The sequence below is a fragment of the Brienomyrus brachyistius genome, chromosome 4 (genome assembly GCF_023856365.1).
Source record: "Brienomyrus brachyistius isolate T26 chromosome 4, BBRACH_0.4, whole genome shotgun sequence".
NCBI lineage: Eukaryota > Metazoa > Chordata > Actinopteri > Osteoglossiformes > Mormyridae > Brienomyrus > Brienomyrus brachyistius.
Genome location: NC_064536.1, coordinates 19527163 through 19550278, shown reverse-complemented (window position 1 = coordinate 19550278; position 23116 = coordinate 19527163). Strand labels below are relative to the sequence as shown.

The following is a 23116-nucleotide window of genomic DNA, read 5'->3' as shown; positions in this document are numbered from 1 at the left end:
GTTATCAATCCAGGTCGCTACGGTACCTAAAATACCTGTCGCTTTGAGTTTAAGTAGGAGCCTCTTGTGGGGGACAACATCAAAAGCCTTTTGGAAATCTAAGTAGATGACATCATAGGCCTTCTTATCATCAACTTCCTGAGTAGCTTCCTCAAAAAACTCCAACAGATTCGTTAAACAGGATCTACCTCTCCTAAATCCATGCTGGCTATCCCGCAAAATGTTATTGGAGTCCAGGTAATCTACCATTTTCTCTTTGATTATAGCCTCCATAACTTTACCAGTTATACAAGTTAGACTGATTGGCCTATAGTTAGACAAATTACTTCTATCCCCTTTTTTGAAAATGGGCGTTATGAAGGCGTGCTTCCAATCAGAAGGTACCACACCTTCAGATAAGGATTTTTGAAACATGCCCTCATTTTGTCCCTCATAATGATAATACCCTACTGCTGTTGTCTCCACAGTGAGTGACGTCCATCTCCCACAAGTAAATTCCTTTTACTCACATTCCTGTTTCTCTCTGTCTCCTTCTAGTTACCAAAGACACCGTCCTGCCGGTATTAGTGCCCACGACCAGATCAGAACTCTTACAATGTGAGTCTGTTCACACACACGCTTCTCTCTCCCTGTATGAGGTGGAGTGTGTTTTATTGTGTTTTATTGTGTTTTATTGTGTTTTATTGTGTTTTATTGTCTTTCGTTTCCTTGTGCTAGAGGAGCTTCTCTTTCTCTCTCCCGCTCCCTCCTGGTCTTTCACATTTATATGAGCTGTTGGCAAAGTAACTGCTAATGTTTAATAATATTTTGGCTTTCAGTTATTACGAAAATGTATCTAAAATATATTGTCAAAAAATGTTACAATGCTCTTACTTAATCTGAAAGATTTATGTAAAATTTACTTCATACAGCAATTGGCTATACATTTGATTTGCACTTTCCTGTTTAATGTACGGACTGAATGAGACAAAACCATCACCTTCTGATCTTCTCCTCCATCAGATTCCTGTCAGCTCACTCTGGACCCCAAAACAGCAAACAGACACCTCCACCTGTCTGAGGGGAATAGAGAAGTGACATGGAAGAGAGAGACACAGTCATATCCTGATCACCAGGAGAGGTTTGACCCACGCCTCTATGTGCTGTGTACAGAGGGTCTGACTGGGTGCTGCTACTGGGAGGTTGAGTGGAGTGGGACTGGGACCGGTATAGCCGTCACATATAAAGGGATCAGCCGGAAAGGATGGGGTGAGAACAGCGCACTTGGATACAATGACAAGTCCTGGTGTTTGTACTGCTATCCCTCCAGTTACTCATTCTGGCACAATAAAGTAGAAACTGCAGTATCTGCCCCCCCCTCCTCCAGGATAGGAGTGTACCTGGATCATGGGGCAGGGAATCTGTCCTTCTACAGCATCTCTGACACAGTGACCCTCCTGCACACAGTCCAGACCACGTTCAGTGAGCCCCTCTGTCCTGGGTTTTATGTGAACAGTACAGTCAAACTGTGTTGATTAGGTTAACAGGCAATTAGATTCATCCCAGCACAATTAACTAAATGACTACTATGAAACATATACTATGAAACATGACTACTGGCGGTGACCTGTTTGCTGCCAGCTGTGTGAAATACAGAATGGACCTTCATTTCATCCCAGTTAACCATAAAACTGCATCTTAGTGTGATATTAGACAAAAGTCTATTAGTTATCGATCAAATTTTATGATGCAGAAATATGGAGACTCAAGCAAAAAAATATATATATGTTAAAGTAGCTGAATTAAAAAAATAATACCAATTGCCCAATTTTTGCTCAGCTAGTTGTATCTCTTTTCTCCGCACTTCCACGTAACTTCCGAGTTAGAGGCGGTGCTTGTGGTCAACCACAGCAAGCTATCAATGTAAGCGCCTCCCGAGTAGTTCATTTTGGTAGAAAAAGTACCTAACCTGGAATAGGTCCTAAAAAAGAAAAGGGTTCCAGCACTACCTCCATGGAATTGCAGTCGGTTCCTGTAGTGTGAACAGAACAAAAGTTTCCTGTACTGGAAAAAGGTTCTGGTTCTGGAAAAATGTTCCTATGGTGTGAAAGTGCCAAAGGTGAATTTACTGGAGCCAAACCCCTCTCAGATCCAGGTCTCCTCCCGAGAAACCTTCACAGTCCCGGTACTCAAACTCTGGGACCACAGCTGTGAGGACTGATCCAATGGGACAAACTCAGAAAAAACACAACAAGGTGATTAACAGGGCTGGAGCACAAACTAACCACATGGGTACAGAACCAGTGACTGAACCAGGGCTGCAAGAAACACTGGACTTAACTACAAAGAGGTGATTGGTCCATTGATTGCAGGTGTGTTGCCAGAAATTCGTTAAAACAGTTGGAGGAGCATGGTGGAACCGCTCAATGGCGCCCTCAGCTGGCTGGTGGCATAACGATCTTTTGTGGAAAATGAGGAAATAATAAACATGAAAGTAAATATACAAAAATAATACTGGTGCCTTATATTATCCATATCAGTTATTCGTAAGTGGAAATAAAATATTTTAGACAGCCAAATTTTATGTAAAATTTTAAGATTTGTTATATACGAGTTACGTTAAATAATAACGATGGGTTTATTCAGCAAATTGCTCAGAATAATTCCTTGTATCAAATGCAATTGTTCTGTGAAAGAATGTTTTTTTTTACATGATGATTTATTTTTTTGGTGCGATTAAAACCAGTATAAATTTATTCATGCTTTTGCCATGTACGGTACCTATATGAACAACTAAATTATTATTTTTGTGGGGATAATTCTGAAGTCTTAAAGTCATTTATGTATTGTATTTGTAAAACCAACACATTAATAAAATGTATTGGTATAATAGTGTGAAGCGTATAGTTTTGGCCTACTACTACTTAAAGCGCTTTAGAGGAAATGCATTATATGTCTCGTGGCTTTTATTTTGAGACACTGGGGTAGTTCAATAGCAATCCTATTGTCTGATAACCGGAGAGGCAAATTAGGGGATCAGGGGCAGGTGGGTGGGGGGGGGGGGATTATTATGAATGCCTTTGTAAATCACAGTGTAGTTTCACAGTCCAAAATAGAATATTTTCTTGATAAAATACTTACATTACCTAATGTGTCAGATGAAGACAGAGAAAGCATCAATGATCCCATCTCTTTAGGTGAGGTTTTAGCAGCCCTTCAGTCTATGCCCTCCAACAAGTCACCTGGGGCCTCATGTATAAACGGTGCGTACGCACAAAAATGTTGCGTATGTCCGTTTCCACGCACACGTTGAGATGTATAAAAATTAAACTTACCACTACGCACATTCTCACGGCAGCTCCATACATGGCGTACGCACATTTCTGCTCGGTTTTGTACACGGACGGCACCCAGTGGTAAGTCATTGCTACTGTGGTTTCCCTTTTTAAACTCACAATCATGACACTGACTTCATTCAATACAGCGACAATACAGTGACATTAATTGTATGTTGTTTACAAATGTACGGCACATGATTTTGAACATGCATCTCATTAATGCAGGAATCGGCGACTCTGGGCCAGCAGGGGGCGCAGCAGGAACCGCTGACTCTGGGCCAGCAGGGGGCGCCGTGTTGGCCTGAGCTTTGCGGGGTGGCGCAGCAGCCGCCAGGACAGGCAGATCAGGCACGGGCAGGACAGGCAGATCAGGCACGGGCAGGACTGGCAGATCAGGCACGGGCAGGACAGGCAGATCAGGCACGGGCAGGACAGGCAGATCAGGCATGGGCAGGACAGGCAGATCAATTATAGCCGCCAGGGTTGGCGGCATAAAAGCGGGCATTGTCCTTTTAAGATCCTTTAAGATAGTGTCTCACATCACCCCGGCTCCTTGGTTAGCCACGCGGACTTCCCGGTAGTAGTAAGCCGCAAGTGGCGGCCACTCGGTACCGGTGAAACGGGTTTGGAGTACCTGCATGCGGGACATGGCGGCGGTGATGTCCTGGGTAAACCCTGCCGGGTTTCTGATTGAAAGAGGTACCTCCCAATTTCCAGCGGGGAGAGAAACGGCGAGAAAGATGGACCGGAGGAAAATTGCCGGGTCTTCGTTCTGTTGTTGCTCACTCCGCCTCTTCTTTTTCCTCCAGCTTGTGACTGTCTGCAGAGGTAGGGTTATATCTTATCGCTGCTCTCCGCTGAGAGACAGCGGCAGGAGCCTTCTCTCCATCACCCTTTCCAACAGTTGCCTGAGGTTATGGAGTACCTTGCCTACGAGGTGCACGTTCCTGGACGGAGACATCCTCTGCAAAAGGGTTCCTCTCCAGCTGGCCAGATTCAGTGCCACGGGGTCCTCCTGAAGCAGACCGAGGCGTTGATCCTCGGTCTGGGGAAGCGCTTCTTCTTGTCGGTAATTCTGTTGTGACCGGTGGCAGGCACCTTATTATTATATTATAATAATTATTACAATTGTATACATAATTATGGTCGGGGGGTGGCTGTGAGCTCATTCACGTATGTAAAATTTCACGCTCATTGGGATTCATAAAAGGAATGTGCTGACGCACAGTTTTTTGCATATGGATATGTTCTTGCGTACGCACATTCCTAGTTTTATCTGTACGCCATGTTTTAGTGTGAATGCCCTTACAGGATACAGCTGCCACATGCTCTGAGGTTGCCTGATGGGGAGCTGTAGCTTGGTGCAATGCCTTTACGGGATACAGCTGCCACATGCCCTGAGGTTGACTGATGGGGAGCTGTAGCTTGGTGCAATGCCTTTACGGGATACAGCTGCCACATGCCCTGAGGTTGACTGATGGGGAGCTGTAGCTTGGTGCAATGCCTTTACAGGATACAGCTGCCACATGCCCTGAGGTTGCCTGATGGGGAGCTGTAGCTTGGTGGAATGCCTTTACAGGATACAGCTGCCACATGCTCTGAGGCTGCCTGATGGAGAGCTGTAGCTTGGTGGAATGCCTTTACGGGATACAGCTGCCACATGCTCTGAGGTTGCCTGAATTACCTACAGAGAAACTGAAACTTGCCTTTGGCACCTTGTAGACCAAAAGGCGCCAAAGAAGCCTTATCCATGTTGGTATATGCAGGCTGTGAATTTTCTGGGAAGTTCCGCTTTGTCAATCAGGTAGTTGAAAAGCAGCGGTGCCCTTTAGGAAACTGTCAACAATCTTGCCCAAGCTCTTGACTTGTTTTTCTGTCACCACTGGAATCAGGGTCTATCCCAGGGTAAAGGGGAACCGATCGGCTATTCCTCCCTTTTTCAGGGCCGGGAACCAGGACTTAGCTGGTTTAAAACTAATCCTCACCCATGAGATGAGTGACTCCAGCCCTTGAAGGAGTCATCTGCTTCCAGGAACAGATGTACACAGACATACATTCTCAGTATAACCGGTCTCTCCTCCCTGTCTGCCATTTACATAATCTCTATCTGCAACATGAAAATGTAGGATTGTAGCTTGTTTGGGGAAAAAAAAATGTCCATAACAGCTATACTCATAAAAGCTAAACAAGCGGGAGCAGACTTACCATAAGGGAAGAGTAGGGAGCCTTGAAAACTAGGACCCCATGAAGACTGAATTTCCAGAAGTTACATTTAACAATATAACATAATCTGATTATGTGAATGACAGTAACATGCATGTTATTTACATTTTTAGCGAGTTTTCAGGATAGACAAAGTACTTTGAGACTTTGCGCTACCCAGCTTTCTTTTACCACTGGAGTCCACCGATTGTTCACTGCCAAGGAAACTGGTACAAAGTAGCCTAACAAGAGGAAAATGGCACAAAGATACAAGACTAACATTAGACTAACAAGACTAACACTCTGACAGGTATGTTTTACTGCTGGCACCCCATCTTTTGATTGCAATATCATTGTTGTTCCATTGTGTCCAATGGCCCACTTAGGAGGTCCCCTATTCTTGTCAGCTTAGGTCCCCCAGAGGAGTTAGTCCACCCTTGTAAACAAGCATTGCGTTTGTTACCTATATAATTTCCCACAATATTGTATTTACTTCATGAACTCCAACTCCACTGTTTGCCCAGTCTGCTCTTCTCAGTCTGGCCTCAGTCCAAAACCACACCTGCTGCAGCCTGAGAAGCAGGAAGTTCCTCCCACTGTCACACACAGACGACTGTGAGAGAAAACGAAACTAAATCATATCAGTGTTCGTGGTAAAATGGCACACGCCAGCTCAGCACTGGATCCAAACCAGTTTAGCTGTGCAATCTGTCTGGATTTACTGAAGGATCCAGTGACTATTCCTTGTGGACACAATTACTGTATGAGCTGCATAAAGAGCTGCTGGGATCAGGAGGATCATGCTGGAGTTTACAGCTGCCCCCAGTGCAGACAGACCTTCACACCCAGGCCTGTTCTGGGCAGAAACACCATGCTGGCTGAAGTGGTGGAGAAACTGAAGAAGACTGGACTACAAACACCTACTCCCACTGACCATTATGCTGGACCTGGAGATGTGGAGTGTGATTTCTGTACTGGGAGAAAACACAAAGCTGTCAAGTCCTGCCTGGTGTGTTTGGCCTCTTACTGTGAAACTCACCTCCAGCCTCACTATGAGTCTCCAGCTTTTAAGAAGCACAAGCTGACTGATGCCACTGAACGTCTGCAGGACAAAGTCTGTTCCCACCATGACAAACCCCTGGAGGTCTACTGCCGTACCGACCAGCAGTGTATCTGTTATCTCTGTATGATGGATGAACACAGAGGCCATTATACAGTCTCAGCTGCTGCAGGACGGGCAGAGAAACAGGTAAGGAGACTCCTTTATAGTAAATATGAGTTTTTTAGGTAACGTTGCAAATAATTTTTTTTCTGTGTTATTTGTGAGTATTTTTGGTTTGAGTACACAGTCCATCAAGCCTGGACAGGTAAAGCAAAAGTGAATGGAAAATACACAAAAAATGCATTATTTCAATTCATTTTTATATAGCGCTTTTCACAACAAAGTTGCCCCAATGCGCTTTACAGGATTGTGTTGTGGAACATCCTTAACAATGATAACCACAGAACACAGAAACAGTGAAAATGGAAAAATGAAAGAAAGCCAGATGACAGCGGAGGAGAGGAACCAAAAACTCCCAAGTGGGGAGAAAAAAAACTTCTGGGGGTCCAAGGTCAACTGGCAGCCCAACCCCCCTGGGCATGCTAACATTACTGGATGAAGGTAGAGAAGTAGCCGGATTGTTTGCTAAGAGCAAGGTGTAAACTGTGATCCGGTCCTAGTTAAAGTCCAGCAGTGAGACAGTCCTCCACATAGGCATGTGTCGGGTGGCAGGATGGAAGCTGCACCGACATCGTCATAGATCGCAGGTCACTTCTGTGATGACACCCTTCTGTAGACCCTGATGGCAGCTCAGAAGGTGCCCCCTCGGGCACCCTCCAGACATGTGGGAAGGAAGGCAGAGAGTACAGGTGTCAAAGAGTGCACGGATACATTAATGGACAAGCACGGTAAGTAAAAATGGCACGTACAGCAGCATCAGCAGCCATAATTACGGTGTTAAGTGTTAACCTGTGGGTAAGCTAAACTGAAGTAATAGGTCTTCAGTCGAGATTTAAAGACTGAGACCGATTCAGCATCCCGAACATAGGCTGGTAAGCCATTCCACAGTATAGGAGCCCTGTAGCAGAATGCTTTACCACCAACAGTCGCTTTAGTTATATGTGGGACTACAAGGAAACCTAAATTCTGCGACTTGAGTGGACGGTGCGGGCTGTAAACTTGGAGTAACTCTGTTAGGTAGCTAGGTGATAGACCTTTAAGTGCTTTATATGTGAGTAGGAGAACTTGGAAGTCAATCCTGAACCTCACAGGAAGCCAGTGCAGGGAGCTAAAAGCAGGCGTTATGTGTTCAAACTCCTTTCTCCTAGTGACAATTCGGGCTGCTGCATTTTGAATACGCTGCAATGTGTGGTGTGGGCTCCTGGATAACAGAGCATTACAGTAGTCTAATCTACTGTATACAAAGGCATTTATCAGTTTCTCAGTGTCTTGCATAGAGAGAAATCCTCGTAGTTTGGCAATGTTACGCAGCTGCAGGAAGCAGACTTTCAATACTGAGTCCACATGAGATTTGAATGAGAGGCTTGTATCTAAGATGACGCCCAGGTTGCGTGCTGTGCTGTTGAGGGAGAAGTTCAACCCCTTGGAATGGAGTGTGGAAATAATGGCATTCTTATCCGTGGACCTGCCTCCAAACAACAGAACCTCGGTTTTCTGGGCATTTAATGATAAAAAGTTTTTGGCCATCCAAGTTTTTAGTTCAGTAAAACAATTAGCTAAAGTGACAATAGGTGCAGTGTCATTAGGCGTAACTGACATGTATATTTGTGTGGCATCTGCATAGGAATGATAGTTACCATAATGTTTTCTCATTATGTCACCTAAAGGCAGCATATATAGAGAGAACAATAAAGGACCGAGACCTGACCCCTGTGGTACTCCATATTTCACTGGTGACATAGATGTCACATACTGGACATAAATCTGTCCAGTATGTTGTGCGTCTTCAAGTATGACTGAAGTTGAGCAGCCACAATCTTCTCCAGAACTTTGGACAAAAATGGTACGTTAGAGACGGGTCTATAATCTCCTCTGGGTCCAGACCTGATTTTTTTCAGTAGTGGTCTAATTACAGCTACTTTAAATTGGTCCGGCACATCACCCGAGGAGAGGGATGCATTAATTATGGCTGTTATAGGTCTTGCCAGAAAATCTAGGGATTCTTTGAGAAGATGAGTGGGGATAGGGTCCAGTGGACAAGTGGTTGGTTTGGTTTTAGTTATTATTGTTTTTAACTACTGTTCATTGGTTAATTCAAAAACATTAAGGGTATGTACACGTTGTGTTTGCATCACCACTATTTGTGAGCTATCTGAACATGTTTGATTTCTGATCAATTTATAGGATTTATAAGTGAGCCTTATTTATTAGATGAGCTATTGTTCTAAAAAGGTAACGAGGATTATTTTTATTTTGATCAATCAGTTTAGAATAATAGGCTGATCGTGCCCTACTGTATATAGGGCTTGTTTGTATTTTTGCAGACTGTCAGACCATGCCAACTTCAACACTTCTAAACTTGTGGACTTCCATTTGCGCTCATTAGTGAAAATTTTTGTATTAGCACCTTCACTATTATCAGTAGCTGTTTTCTCAATGGGGCAGAATTGTGTCAAGATGTTATTATAAGGTGCAAAATGTGTTGATGGAATCCCTGCTGAAAACTCTTTCAAACAGCGAGTCATGTGGCTGCAGCTGGACACATACAGCAAACAACAGGGTCAAGAGGTTCACTAACTGTTTGAAGGAGCATCTGAATGGCTGAGATGTGTGAGCTCAGAGGTTTTAAATATGGTCTGATTGTTGGTGCCAAACATGGTGGTTCCAGCATCTCAGAAACAGCCACCATCCTGGGATTTTCACACACTACAGTGTGTAGAGTTTACTGAGGATAGTGCAATAAACATAAACACCCAGACCGTGGCAGATCTCTGGGTGATAACATACAGTTCAGGGCAGAATGGCCAGACTTGTTAAAACTATCAGGAAGATCACAAGTACAAAAAGCGCAGCTCAGTACAACAGCAGTGTGCAGAACGACTTCTCTGAACAATGTTTGAAGTGATTCTGAAGGAAACGTGGGTCCTATCTGGTATTACTAGGGTGTACCTAATAAAGTGGCAACTAAGCATATCTTTCACACAGGTATCCCCCGCTTTACAAACATAAAGCATTCCAATGAAACCATTGTTAAGCCAAAATGGTGTAAAACAAAAAAGCAATTTCCATTAATAGTAACACATTATAATAATGTTCAGTTACACCACATGAAACACACCTTTAGTGAAACATTAACTAATCATTTACCTTAATAAGACATTTAGAAGCCTGTAGCTAATGATGCACAAGTCATCTACAAATCTTTAATCATTTTGTATTAATTAAGGAATAATAATTTAGCCATCACTTTCTATCAATATCTTATCTATAATAAACCATAAACACATTCATAACACATTGCCATGTTTATTGTTCATTATGAATGCTTTATGAAGGTCTTGTCTGTAATACACTATCGATACCTTCAAAATACAGTGCAAAGAATCCTTAATTCTTAGGAAGTATTATAATCAACACTGTAATGCCTTATGAATGTCAATATAAGATGCTGTAATGTTTTATTCTTACACCATCCTTTATAATGCGTCATGAATGTATCTATAATGCATTATAGATAACAACTGTTGCCAATTGGTCTGTTTCAGACTATGGAATCTATACATATTGGTTAATCATGAACAAATGATGAAGCTCCTAGCATAGAGGTGAACAGGGGAGCTAATAATTTCATGTGTGTCAGAGAAGACGGCAGCCTGCAGAGGCAGCTGTCACTTAGAAGCACAGCAGTCATTTACAGTCTTTTTTGCATGCCCCTAATCTGAAATGTAAACAATTCATCACATGTAAATATTTTACACACCATTTAATGATGTTCTTTGACTGATTTAAATGACCTATACATGTATACAAGCTGTTATAAATAGCATTGCTGAAACCCTGCTCCCCCTCCTGAGTCACCTGATGGTTTCCCGGTCAAAAACCCTCCTCCATGGCCTCACCGAACTCCTCCCGCACCCAAGTTGTTACCTCAGCAACCGCCGAAGCTGCTACCTGCTTGGCCTGCCGGTACCTGCCCACTACTTCTGGAGTCCCAGAAGCTAACCAAGCCCTGAAGGCCTCCTCCTTCAGCCTGACAGCTCCCTTTACCACTGGTGTCCGCCACCGGGTTCAGGGGGTGCTGCCGCAACTAGCAGCAACAACCTTACAGTCACAGCTCCCCACCACCACCTCAGCAATGGAGTCCCTGAACATAGTCCATTCAGGCTTCATGTCCCCTGACTCCCTCAGGAGAGACATTCTGCTGGAGGTGCAAGTTGAAGATCTCCCAAATAGGGGCCTCTGCCAGATGCTCCCAGCACACCTTCACTATGTGTTTGGGTCTACTAGGTCTATCCTGCATCTTCCTCCGCCATCAGATCCAACTCACCACCAGGTGGTGATCAGTTAACAACTCAGCTCCGCTCTTCACCTGAGTGTCCAAAACATATGGATGCAGATCCGGCAATGCAATTAGAAAATCAGTCATCGAACCTCGGCCTTGGGTGCTCTGGTGCCAAGTGCACTTATGAACACCCTAATGTTCAAACATGGTGTTTGTTATAGACAAAGTGTGTGATATAACTGAACATTATTATAAAGTGCTACCCAATTAATTTACATGGGAAACATTTTTGGGAATACCCAGACCCAAAAAACAACATACCAAATAACACATTAAACCTAACACAAAACAAACATATGGTAAAAGCAGGAATGATATGATGCACAGCCATTGTGAGAACATCATATTGTATACTAACACACACCTAGATGACATAGCCTTCTACACACCTATACTATATGGTATAGCCTAAATAATGATAAGAACTACACTATATTAAATACATAAAGCAGTAACATAGTAGTTTCTTATCATTATTAAGTGATATGTACTGTACATAATTGTGTGTGCTATAATTTTATTAGAGTGGCAGCGCAGCATCCCCACAAACATGAGTAATGCATTGCACTATGACATTACGATGGCTACGAACAAAAAGTTTTGTTATAATCTCATGGAACCACTGTCACATAAGCGGTTCGTTGTTGACTAATGTCTTTATGCTGTGCATGACTATATCTATAATTGACTTGATAAAAAGCAACTGTTAAATGGTATTTTGTTTTTCTCCCTCGGTCATAAAAGCAAAAATTGTCTTTGCTTTTCTTTCGTCTGGCCAAAGCAGATGCTAATGTAGGTCTTTTGTAAAAGCAAAGTGATAAGAAAATGAATGTCCATAAAGTAGAGGATACTGTATACATTAAGTTATCTTCAGGCTGACAATGAGAACTCTCAGTTTATCCTACCTACAGTTAATAAATCAGTTAAGAATATCCATCCATCCATTCATTCATTAAGCCATCCGTCTCCTAACCACTTATCTGGGTCAGAGTCATTGGGAGCACCTGGATCCTTTCCCAGGCAGCATGGAGCACAAGCCTGGGGTCCATCCTGGAGTGGATGATTAAAGAATATGATCTCAGCTAATGAAACAAACTTGTTTTGTCTTTCTTTTGCTCTATACAGAAACAAATAGGGGAAACAGGGAGAAACTTTCAGCAGGGAATTCAGATGAGAGAGAAGGAGCTGCAGGAGCTGAGACAGGCTGTGGGCTCAATCACAGTGAGTATGAACCTGAGGAGAAGATAACAGCTGAATCTTGAATCAAGACTTTTTCTCTCATATTCAACAGATTACAGATTTACAGATTTGTATGGATAAATCTTACTAAGGTCACTGTGAGTTACTCTGGGTCAGAGGTTTGATGAGTTTAACTAACCTGGCCTTACAGCAGTTATAGCTTATTTATTTAGAAAAATACCATGTACAGCCGTTTCAGAAAACACTGCTTTTCACAACCCAGTGTAATGCAAATAAACAAGAATTAAGCCGCCTCTTAAACTAAGACCCAATGGTGACAACCAACCTGCCCCATACAGCCACCAGTCTCTGCCAAATCCCTGCAGCTGATAGTGTATGAGCTTAATGAGGGATCATTTCCAATCAGTGCTGGCTGGGTTTCAGTACCTGAGGCATCCAGCATGGTGACGCTCCAAACCCCAGCCCTGTGCTGTTTTTATACCTCCTGTTGGCTCACATCACTATTGTACAATGAGGCTCTCTGGAGTCTCAAAAGGGGCCAATTGTAATTTACCGTCCTCTGCTCCCTGTGTCACCAACAGAGATCAGCACAGTCAGCAGTGAAGGACAGCGAGAATATCTTCACTGAGATGATACGCTCCATTAAGAAAAGACGTTCTGATGTGACAGAGCTGATCAGAGATCAGGAGAAGGCTGCAGTGGATCAGGCTGAAGGACACATGGAGAGACTGGAGAAAGAGATTGATGAACTGAAGAGGAGACACTCTGAGCTGGAGCAGCTTTCACACACAGAGGATCACATCCATTTCCTCCAGGTAACAGAACAGCTACTTTGGCAATAAGAAAACCAGAGCATTAAAATGGATGCATGTTCTCATTTGTATTTCAGCTAGTCTGTCATTGGTCAGATGTTGATGGTCCTGTTAGATTGACATTCACATTTGTTTTGATGAAGCCGTTTAATCAGACTGTGTGTCTGTAGAGGTACCAGGGTCTTCCTGTCACCCCTGAAGCTGGATTTGGACCCAGAATCTCCGTCAGTCCACGCTGCTCTTTTGAGAACATGAGGAAGGTGGTTTCTGAGCTGAAGGGAGAATGTTTGCGAAAAGAAAATGGCAGAGATCCATCATAAAGGTGTCACGTTTTCGCTGAATGCGGGTAAGGCACACAAACAGACAGGCAGGCAGGGATCAGGCAGGAAGTTCAAAGTCGGGAAACCAGGGGTTTATTCAGAAGACTAAGGACTAGAGACATAAGACGATAACTAACATCAATGACAGACAAGGAACCAGGGCAAGACGCGGACTGAAATACACAAGATGGAGCAAAATAACTAGACACAGCTGGGTACGATCAGGGAAGCACACGTGGATAATCAGGGCGCCGTGGCAACCACGAGGATCGCACGAGCTGGGCGTGACAACAGGTTGATAAATAGAAACATTTTTCAGTCTGTTCTTGTTATTATACACCATGCAGAGAGAGTGTGCAGTACAGTCAGCCTCACGGTGGTGTGACCAAGTCAGTTTCTGTTTCTAATAAGACTAAATCTTTATGAAAACCTGTGAGCTATAAATTCTACAGGCTGCAAAACCCAGATCACATGATTCATGTTTCTTCTACATTACAGAATCCAAAAAATCTGTATTATGTGTAACTTTCCATGATTTGCAGTTTGTTAAAAATGCCTTTTATTGTCCCTCATAATGATAATACACAGTCAGTGAACTCCATCTCCCACAAGTAAATTCTTTTTACTCACATCCCTGTTTCTCTCTGTCTTCTTCTAGTTACCAAAGACACCGTCCTACCAGTATTAGTGCCCAGGACCAGAGCAGAATTCTTACAATGTGAGTCTGTTCACACACACACTTCTCTCTCCCTGTATGAGGTGGAGTGTGTTTTATTGTATTTTTTTTATTCTGCTAAAGGAGTTTCTTTTGTTCTCTCCTGCTGCCTCCTGGCCTTTCACATTTACCTGAGCTGTTTATGTCAGGAGCCTTTCAATCTGTATACAGTGTGATTGCTGATGTTTAATATTACTTTGCTTATCATGTTGTTCTCTGAGGCATCCATTTTGTGAGTAGAACCATATGAACATAAAAGGATGTACTTCATTATATGTACTTTTCAAAGTGTTAAAACCTGCCAAAAAAACACACACACTGTTGTTCAATGTAAGGAGTGAATGAGATCAGACCATCACCTTCTGATCTTCTCCTCCATCAGATTTCTGTCGGCTCACTCTGGACCCCAACACAGCAAACAGACACCTCCACCTATCTGAGGGGAACAGAGTGGTGACATGGAAGACAGAGATACAGTCATATCCTGATCACCAGGAGAGGTTTGACTCATGGTTCCAAGTCCTGTGTACAGAGGGTCTGACTGGGCGCTGCTACTGGGAGGTTGAGTGGAGCGGGATCGTGGTCGGTATAGCCGCCACATATAAAGGGATCAGCAGGAAAGGAAGGGGTGACAACAGCATACTTGGTTATAATAACAAGTCCTGGCGTTTTTACTACAGATCTTCCAGTTACTATTTCATTCACAATAATGAGGAAACTGCAGTATCTGGTCCCCCCTCCTCCAGGATAGGAGTGTACCTGGATCATGGGGCAGGAACTCTGTCCTTCTACAGTGTCTCTGACACAGTGACCCTCCTGCACAGGGTCCAGACCACGTTCACTGAGCCCCTCTATCCTGCGTTTGTGCTTTGGAGCAGTACAGCCAAACTGTGCTGACTATGTTAATAGGTAGTTGAAAGTGTCTCAAAAATACTAAGTAATTAAAACTAGACAACATGGTAAGTGGCAGTAAAATGTTTGCTGTCAGCTCTGTGAAATACAGAATGGACCTTCATTTTATCCCAGTGAACCATCAAACCACACCATTAGGGTGTCCTGGAGGACACCCATACCGACATGGGCAGAATATTCAAACTCCACACACACAGAGCCTGGGGTGGCAACTGTGGGGGGAAATCAGAGTACCTGGAGGAATCCCCATACCGATATGGGGAGAATTTGCAAACTCTACACACATGAAACCCTGGAAGAGACTTGAACCCAGGTCCCACAGGTGTCAGGTGACAGTGCTAACCACTGCTCCACCCCTATTATTGGCATTATTATTATTAATAATAATAGTAATAACAATAATAATAATAGTAATAATAATAATGTCATCATTATTATTATTCACTACATTCATTCAATCACAGAGCTCAAGTCACATTCACAGTCACATTGCATATCATATTAATAAGTTAAAAAGATTTTCACCTAAATTGAGTGCTACAAAACAAATAAAGAGTAAAGAAGTAATCAGATTCCAATCCAATCCACCTTTATTTGTAAAGCACTTTAAACAACCTTATGGACCAAAGTGCTGAACGGAAGAATAAATAAAAGAGAATAGTTGCATAAGAAGTAAAAGAGATTAAAACATTCATGCACTTAAAAATGCAAATGAAATAAATTAAATAAAAACCAAATCAATAAATGTGAATAAAAGGCATCAATAAAATAAATAAAGAAAGAAAAGGCTAAGATTAAGATCAAATTAACTCACAAAGTGTCAAAGTCCAAAGAGGAGAGATGAGTTTTAAGAAGAGATTTAAAAAAAAAAAGATTCCAGGAAACAGAATTGCATACCTTTAAATCTGGTTGTATTTAGTCTGTCACATGTAGGACAAGGTTAGTGACTCCAAATACAGAAACAGACTGGAAGACCGGCAAATGAAGAGGTTAACTGGAACAAACAACAGGAGGCAACAGGGCAACCAGGCTTTGAAGAAACAAGATGGACAGACTGAGAGAAACCCCTCTTGGCTCTGGGACTTCTCCCAAGGAACCCTCACAGTTCTGGCACCCAAACCCAGACAGGGACCAACAGAAAAGACGAGGACTGACCCTATAGGACAGACTCAGAACAAACACAACAAGGCAATTAACAAGGCTGGAGCACATAAGTGCAGACATGGGTAGAGGTTCAATGACTGAAATAGGGTTGCAAGAAACACTGGGCTTACAGTAACTAACCATAGGTGATTGGTCCATTGGTTGTAGGAGCACTGCCACAAACTGGCTAGACTGGTCTGAGGAGCATGGTGGAACTGCTCCATGGTACCCTCTGCTGGTCAGCCAACTGGTGGCATGACAATCAATTGTGGAAAACGGGGAAACAATGAACATGAAAATAAATATAAATATATATATATATATATATATATATAAATTATACTGATGTCATAATGCATATCAGTCATTCATTGATAGAAATATAATATTCAAGACAGTCAAGTCTTATGAAAAATTTTAAGTATGTAGTAGGTAGGTACGATTTCCTTTAAATAACAATGGGTTTATTCAGTAAATTGCACACAATAATTCATTGAATGAAATGAAATGAATCAAAAGAAATTCTCTTGTCAACATGGTGATTTATTTTTTTGGAGAGATTAAAACCAGTATGGATTCCTTTGTGCTTTTGCCATGTACAGTACCGAGATGAACAGCTAATGATGATTAATTTATTGGGATAAGTTTTTAAATCTTTTATGTGTTGTATCCAGTTTTAATTTGGAAAACCAGCAAATTAATAAATGTTTTAGCAGTTTACGAAGATCTTATCCTGACTATTATTCTCCATGTTGCCATTATATAAATGTACATAATCCAGTGCCCTGTGCTTCCTGGGATTGGCTCCCTGAACTGTGTGAAGGGCTGATCAAACATGGATGGAGGTTTATACGCAACACGTGTTCCGGTCACAGGCACAGCATCCAAACCCACTCAGCCACACACCATCCCCTTCAGCCGAACAGCTCCATCCTGCGCTTGGTAATACTGTAATTAATAAAAGGAGTCATGCTATAAATCTCACGATAATTTTGTCCAGCTTCCCAGGGTTACAAAGATACCTCTAGCTGCTGCAGTGAATGTCCTACTCTGCAGAGTCCTGGATCACTCTAAGCTAAGCAGGAAGTTAGAGTTTAACTGGAGCGTCCCTGAATGCAGGCACATTGGGGCAGCTCACTGGCATATGTACTGCAAATCTACACAGTGAGTGTGTCCAATAACAGGAGAGGCAAATGGATCAGGGGCAGGTGGGGGAGCAGAGAGCCAAAAGGTGGGAGAACAGTTTGCAAAAAAAAAGTTTTAACCCCTAAATTAAAACTAACCGTGAAAACAAACTCATATTAATGAATTGTTTTGCTCCGGTATAATCTCATTCATAACCTAAGAAAAACAAAGTAAATGTCCTCCCCTGTCACAGAGTGAGCAGCAGACAGGAAGGACGACCCGTTTCCTGATGTCCTCCAGCTTCAGCTCGTCATGTAAGCCCAGCTGGATCCCACAGTCTGTTAGACGGGCTTGTTACCACAACCCAGATGGGCATCATCAGACTGGTGGAATCGGCACCAGCAAAGCCAGTAAATAATAAACAGCAGGATATACAGTAAAGAGACACGCATGTTTTACCGGCAGCCTCCCTGGCTTTCTACACCACATGACTTTAATTCGCGTGATGCCAATTAATGGAGTGTCCATTAAAGAAAATCACCTATATGGAGAAAAACAACATTTTTCCTCTTTCAGCTTTTTCCTTTTTCTTTCAGCAAAACAGACTTTTAGAAAATCATGCAGCACAGCTCAGGGCTCCGTCCTCAGTACCCTCATATGCTTCAGATTTGAACCAAACTGGTTTCAATCATTTGTACCACGTTTGTTTGCTTACAGTTTTTTGCAAATGCTTAAGCACAATTTTGAAAACGGACAGTTTTCCAAAACACTTCATATAATTAGCACAACACTGCACCCAAGTAGCACAACACCTCTGATCATTTGCCAAATGGAAGACTTTAGTCAAGACTATATGGAACAATTTCTTGCCAAATTTTCTTATCCTAACGTAAGCACATCCACCATATGGTCTGATTCTGTTTGAATCAGTTAAACACTCCTCTGTTCAGCCTAAAACACTTTTAGCATTTACAGAAAGTGTAAAAATATATTCATGGACACTAATTTTGCAGACCAATTGTGCAGACCAATGAAAATATTTATCTCTTTTCATGTATTCAAGTCAGTCAGTACTGAACATTTCAACAAAACATTCATAAGAAAACATTTTCCAGTTATCATACAGTATCACTGAACGTGCCATTGCACTGTAAGCTAACAGTGGGAACATAAATCCAGTTCAGAACTGAAAAAAAGAGAAAACTAAACTACATCTCTCTGGATCTGGCCACAGGGCCTCGTTAACATCACAGGCTATGCTTTCATTTGCAAGGTAACGTGGGAAGAATCTTCTGCAGTGATGAATCCACCATTGTATTGAGGCTCCATCAACTTGGTCACAGGCTTCCTCCATAGCTTGGATGAAGGGCATCTGGACATGCAGCCGGAGATCATACACCTTCCACCGCCAAGCTGAGAAGAACTCCTCAAAGGTGTTTAGGAAGGGGGGGTATGGTGGAAGGCATTGGACTGTAAATTGTGGTTGTTAATGAAACCAGTTTTTGCCCTCAGTAGAAGAATGAAAAGATCTGTTCCCTTTGGTTTGCAGCTGTAATAATATGTGTAATCTGCCCAAAACTGTAAGAATGAGGTGAGTGTTGTAAGGACCCAAGTTGGCATGACGGTGGAGGACCCCATTCTGTGAAACGACACCATAAAGGCTGATGTTAGCCCACGTTGCCCTGGTACACTGACAATAGCCCTGTGTCCAGTGATGTTTCTTCCCCTCCTTCTCACTGTTCTCAGGTTAAATCCGGCCTCATCAATGTATATAAACTCATGCTGGACTTCCTCCACATACATTTGCAAAATTCTCTGAAATACAGTAAAACATCACATTGTGTAGATCAATATACTGTAGATCTGCTATACAGTAAAAATACACGTGCAGTTACAGGTTATGTGTGCAGTGCACAATAGCAGAGTCAGTGAACAAAACGTACCTCCACATATTCACTTCGCAGGACTTTTACCATGTCTGAATTCTCAAATGACACTCTATACAGTTATTTCGTCAGAACTTGATGTTTATTTTTTAGAATACGGGCTACTGTTGACAGAGAGACTTCTTGGACATTATTGAACATTGTGCTATCACTGACAATATGGTTGATTGCATTATTGGCCAAAACAAGGCTTATGATCTCTCTCTCTTGCTCCTGTGTGAATATGGGGCCCTTCCCTCCTTGGTGTTCTTGACGTTCAATCCTATGTAAGCCAAACAAAATACAGTCATGGCCGAAATTATCGGCACCCCTGGAATTTTTCCAGAAAATACACCATTTCTCCTAGACAATTGTTACAATTAAAAATGTTTTGCTATACAGATGTTTATTTCCTTTATGTACATTGGAACAACACAAAAACAGAGTAAAAAAACCCAGATTTGACATCATTTCACACAAAACTCAAAAACTGGACTGGACAAATTTATTGGCACCCTCAACTTAACATTTGATTGCACGTCCTTTGGAAAAAAATTAATGAAACCAATCGCTTCCTATACCCATGAAGATGCTTGTTGCACCTCCCAACTGGACTTTACGACCACTCCTTTTTTGAAGGGGGCCTGCTCCCAATAGCAATTCTGAGATCTCTCCATAAGTGTTCAGTCGGATTTAGATCCAGATTCATTGCAGACCACTTCAGAATTCTCCAGCGCTTTGTCTTCTGGGTGCTTTTAGAGGTATGTTTGAGGTTATTGTCCTGCTGGAACAACCATGACCTCTGACACAAACCCAGCTTTCTGACACTGGGCCCTACATTGCGCCCCAAAAATCCTTTGGTAGTCTTCATCATTTACTTATTTCATTATTTCATGATGCCTTGAACACAGTCAAGGCATCCAGTGCCAGAGGCAGCAAAACATCCCCAAAACATCTTAGAGCCTCCACCATGTTTGACTGTAAGTACCGTGTTCTTTTCTTCATAGGCCTCATTCCGTTTTCTGTAAACAGGAGAATGATGAGCTTTACCAAAAAGCTCTACCTTGATCTCATTTGTCCACCAGACGTTCTCCCAAAAGGACTTTGGCTTCCTCAAGTACATTTTGGCAAACTCCAGGCTGGCCTTTCTATGTTTCTGTGTCAGCAGCGGGGTCCTCCTGGGTCTCCTGCCATAGCATTTCATTTTGTTCAGATGTCGACAGATAGTTCGAACTGACACTGCTGCACCTTGAGTCTGCAGAACAGCTTGAATTTGTTTAGAAGTTGATTGGGGCTGTTTATCCACCATTCTGACTATCCTTTGTTGTAGTCTTCTATCAATTTTTCTCTTCTGTCCACATGCAGGGAAATTAGCTACAGTGCCCTGTGTTGTGAACTTCTTGATCATGTTGTGCACGGTGGACAAAGGAACATGATGGTCTCTGGAGATGGACTTGTAGCCTTGAGATTGTTGATATTTTTTCACAATTTTTGTTCTCAAGTCCTCAGACAATTCTCTGCTCTTATTTCTGTTCTCCATGCTTGGTGTGGCACACAGACACACAACAGAAAGGTTGAATCAACTTTTCTCCATTTTAATTTTTACTTCCTCCATTTTACATTAGACAGATTTGGTTGTCTTCTTCATTGTGCACGTCCTACCGCTCCTCCAGGTCTTCCTCTCCCTTTACCTCTTCCTCTACCTCAGCCTCTTCTTCCACCTTGTCCTCTCTGGATTCTTCCTCTCATCCACACTCTCCCTTTTCCTTTGACACCGTTTATTCTTGTTGATCACAGGCGACCTATTGCTATTTTATAATGCTTGTAAACCTGATCGGTGTGTCTATAATTATGCACCTGTGTGTGAACAATTTAACCAATTGTGTTCATTTGAAAGCTTTTGCTTTGAAATTGCAGGGAAGTGACATCATGATATATCTCTGTGTCAGATGTATACAAGTGTGCTTAGTGTTTTGCAAATCACTGTGTGTACTGTTTTGCAAAAAGTGTAAAGCTGACAGTGCACTTATAAATCTGGGCTGGTGTTTTACTTCTTGGGTGTCAGGTTTAGCTAATTGTGGGAAAGTTTTAATTTTAGTGTGTAAGAAATCACAAAAAGATGTAAAACAATATGCAATGTTTGCAGTAGTCAGTACTCCAAAAAAAGTTACTGTTAAGGACGAAGTAAAAAATCGAAACGAGAGGCATATTACAGTTAAATGCTGTGCAACTACAAGCCAGAGTCAAGGAAGAATATTCATTCTGCCACATCATCAGACATCTCAGGACCGTTGCCATTGTGTTCTGCGATTTGTGTTTGTATTTCCCCAAGTCTGATGGCATTATTGCTGATGGCACAAGGGGGTGAAGGCAGCTCAGAGGGAGGTGGGGAGCAGCTTACCCACCACCACTGACATCTACACCCCCAGATGCAAGAGAAGGGCTGCATTATGAGGGACCCCACCCACCCAGGCACAAATTCTTTGTTCCTCCCCCCTCAGGCAGGAGGTTGAGGGGCATCAAGAGTAGAACCACCAGACTGTATAACAACTTCTTTCCAGATGCTGTCAGACTGCTGAATTCTGCCCCCCCCAGCCCCACACAGATTCCCCCTCCCCCATTCTCCACCACACAAAGGACTAATAAACTATAACCCCCCCCACCACCAGCAGACCATACTGACATATAACATACAACATGAGCAATGCACTCATATGTGCAATTTTCCTCTTAACATAGTACTTAAATTATCACCACCAACCGTAGTGATATTTAACATGTGCAATAAGCCTATATGTGCAATAAGCCTATATGTGCAATAAGCCTGTATGTGCAATAAGCCTATATGTGCAATGCACATTATAATATGGTAACTAAGTTATTACTGTTATATAGTAAATTACTGGGATCTGTTTTATGTTGCATCCATTCTTTGTCTGCATCTATATATTGGACACGGTACATATTGCTAATTTATATTCCATACTTTATATTCCAATACCTTTATATTTCATTTTTATCTTTATACTGTAAGTGTGCGTGACTAGCACTGTGTCTTATCCGTGACTTGAGTACTTACTTTCGCTCCACGGCATGTGCGAACATGTGTGGAATGACAATAAAGTTTCCTGATCTTGAACTTATTGCCAATACCATGTTGATGATTTACTGCTTCTTGCTCCTGATCTTGCAAACACGCAGCAACCAAACGAGAAGCAAACAAAGCTAATACAATCAAACCACACTGCTGCCCATTACAAAAAAGAACAATACAAAAAAGTGAAAAATAAAAAAAACTATTCACAAGGGCCCATGATAAAAATTTTAAAAACATGTATCCCAGAATCTAGTCAATAGTCCACAGTTCTTTTTGTTGCCGCTGTTCTCTGATCTGAAAAAGTAACAAAGAATGAAATACCCAGACCTTCTGCTAGTTATACCAACAAACACACAAAGCAAAACAAACATTCCTTGAAAACACTTAAGCTGCAATATCACCTTGCAATTAAACAATGTCCAGTCCAGCTACATATCGTTCTCCATCAATCCTGAACACTCCATCTGTTCCCACTGTATTTCCCACCTTCCATACCCCATATCTGACACAGCCACCACCTCCTCTGTCCGCCAGAAGCACTTCCAGAGCAGAACAGCCAGGCACCATCTGCTGGGCACCTTTTCAGTGTTTTATCTTGGCTGAAGCTGCCCCTTTTCTTCCGACTTAGATTTGATATTTTACCTTTCTGGTGGCAAATTAATAATCACTGTGAACCTAACTCTCCTTCCTAAGACAGATGCACTCCCAGTACGGAAACAGGAACAAAATGAAGAAACCCGACATTTATGTGCCAGATCTTTCATTATCCTGTGGATTATGTTGA

The 23116-nt window shown here is 42.3% G+C and overlaps 2 protein-coding genes across 2 annotated transcripts in view; one reads left to right on the top strand and one right to left on the bottom strand.

Moving 5' to 3' along the window:
• Positions 1-23116, bottom strand: part of LOC125739602 (NACHT, LRR and PYD domains-containing protein 12-like) — a 926911-nt gene that overhangs the window by 342469 nt on the left and 561326 nt on the right. The window lies entirely within an intron of this gene.
• LOC125739624 (tripartite motif-containing protein 16-like) lies at positions 3080-16909 on the top strand. Its single transcript, XM_049009917.1, is given in 7 exon segments — positions 3080-6768; positions 12209-12304; positions 12865-13098; positions 13266-13372; positions 13374-13441; positions 14074-14133; positions 14513-16909. Coding segments are annotated over 7 exon segments (1671 nt in total). The 5' UTR covers positions 3080-6177; the 3' UTR covers positions 15028-16909.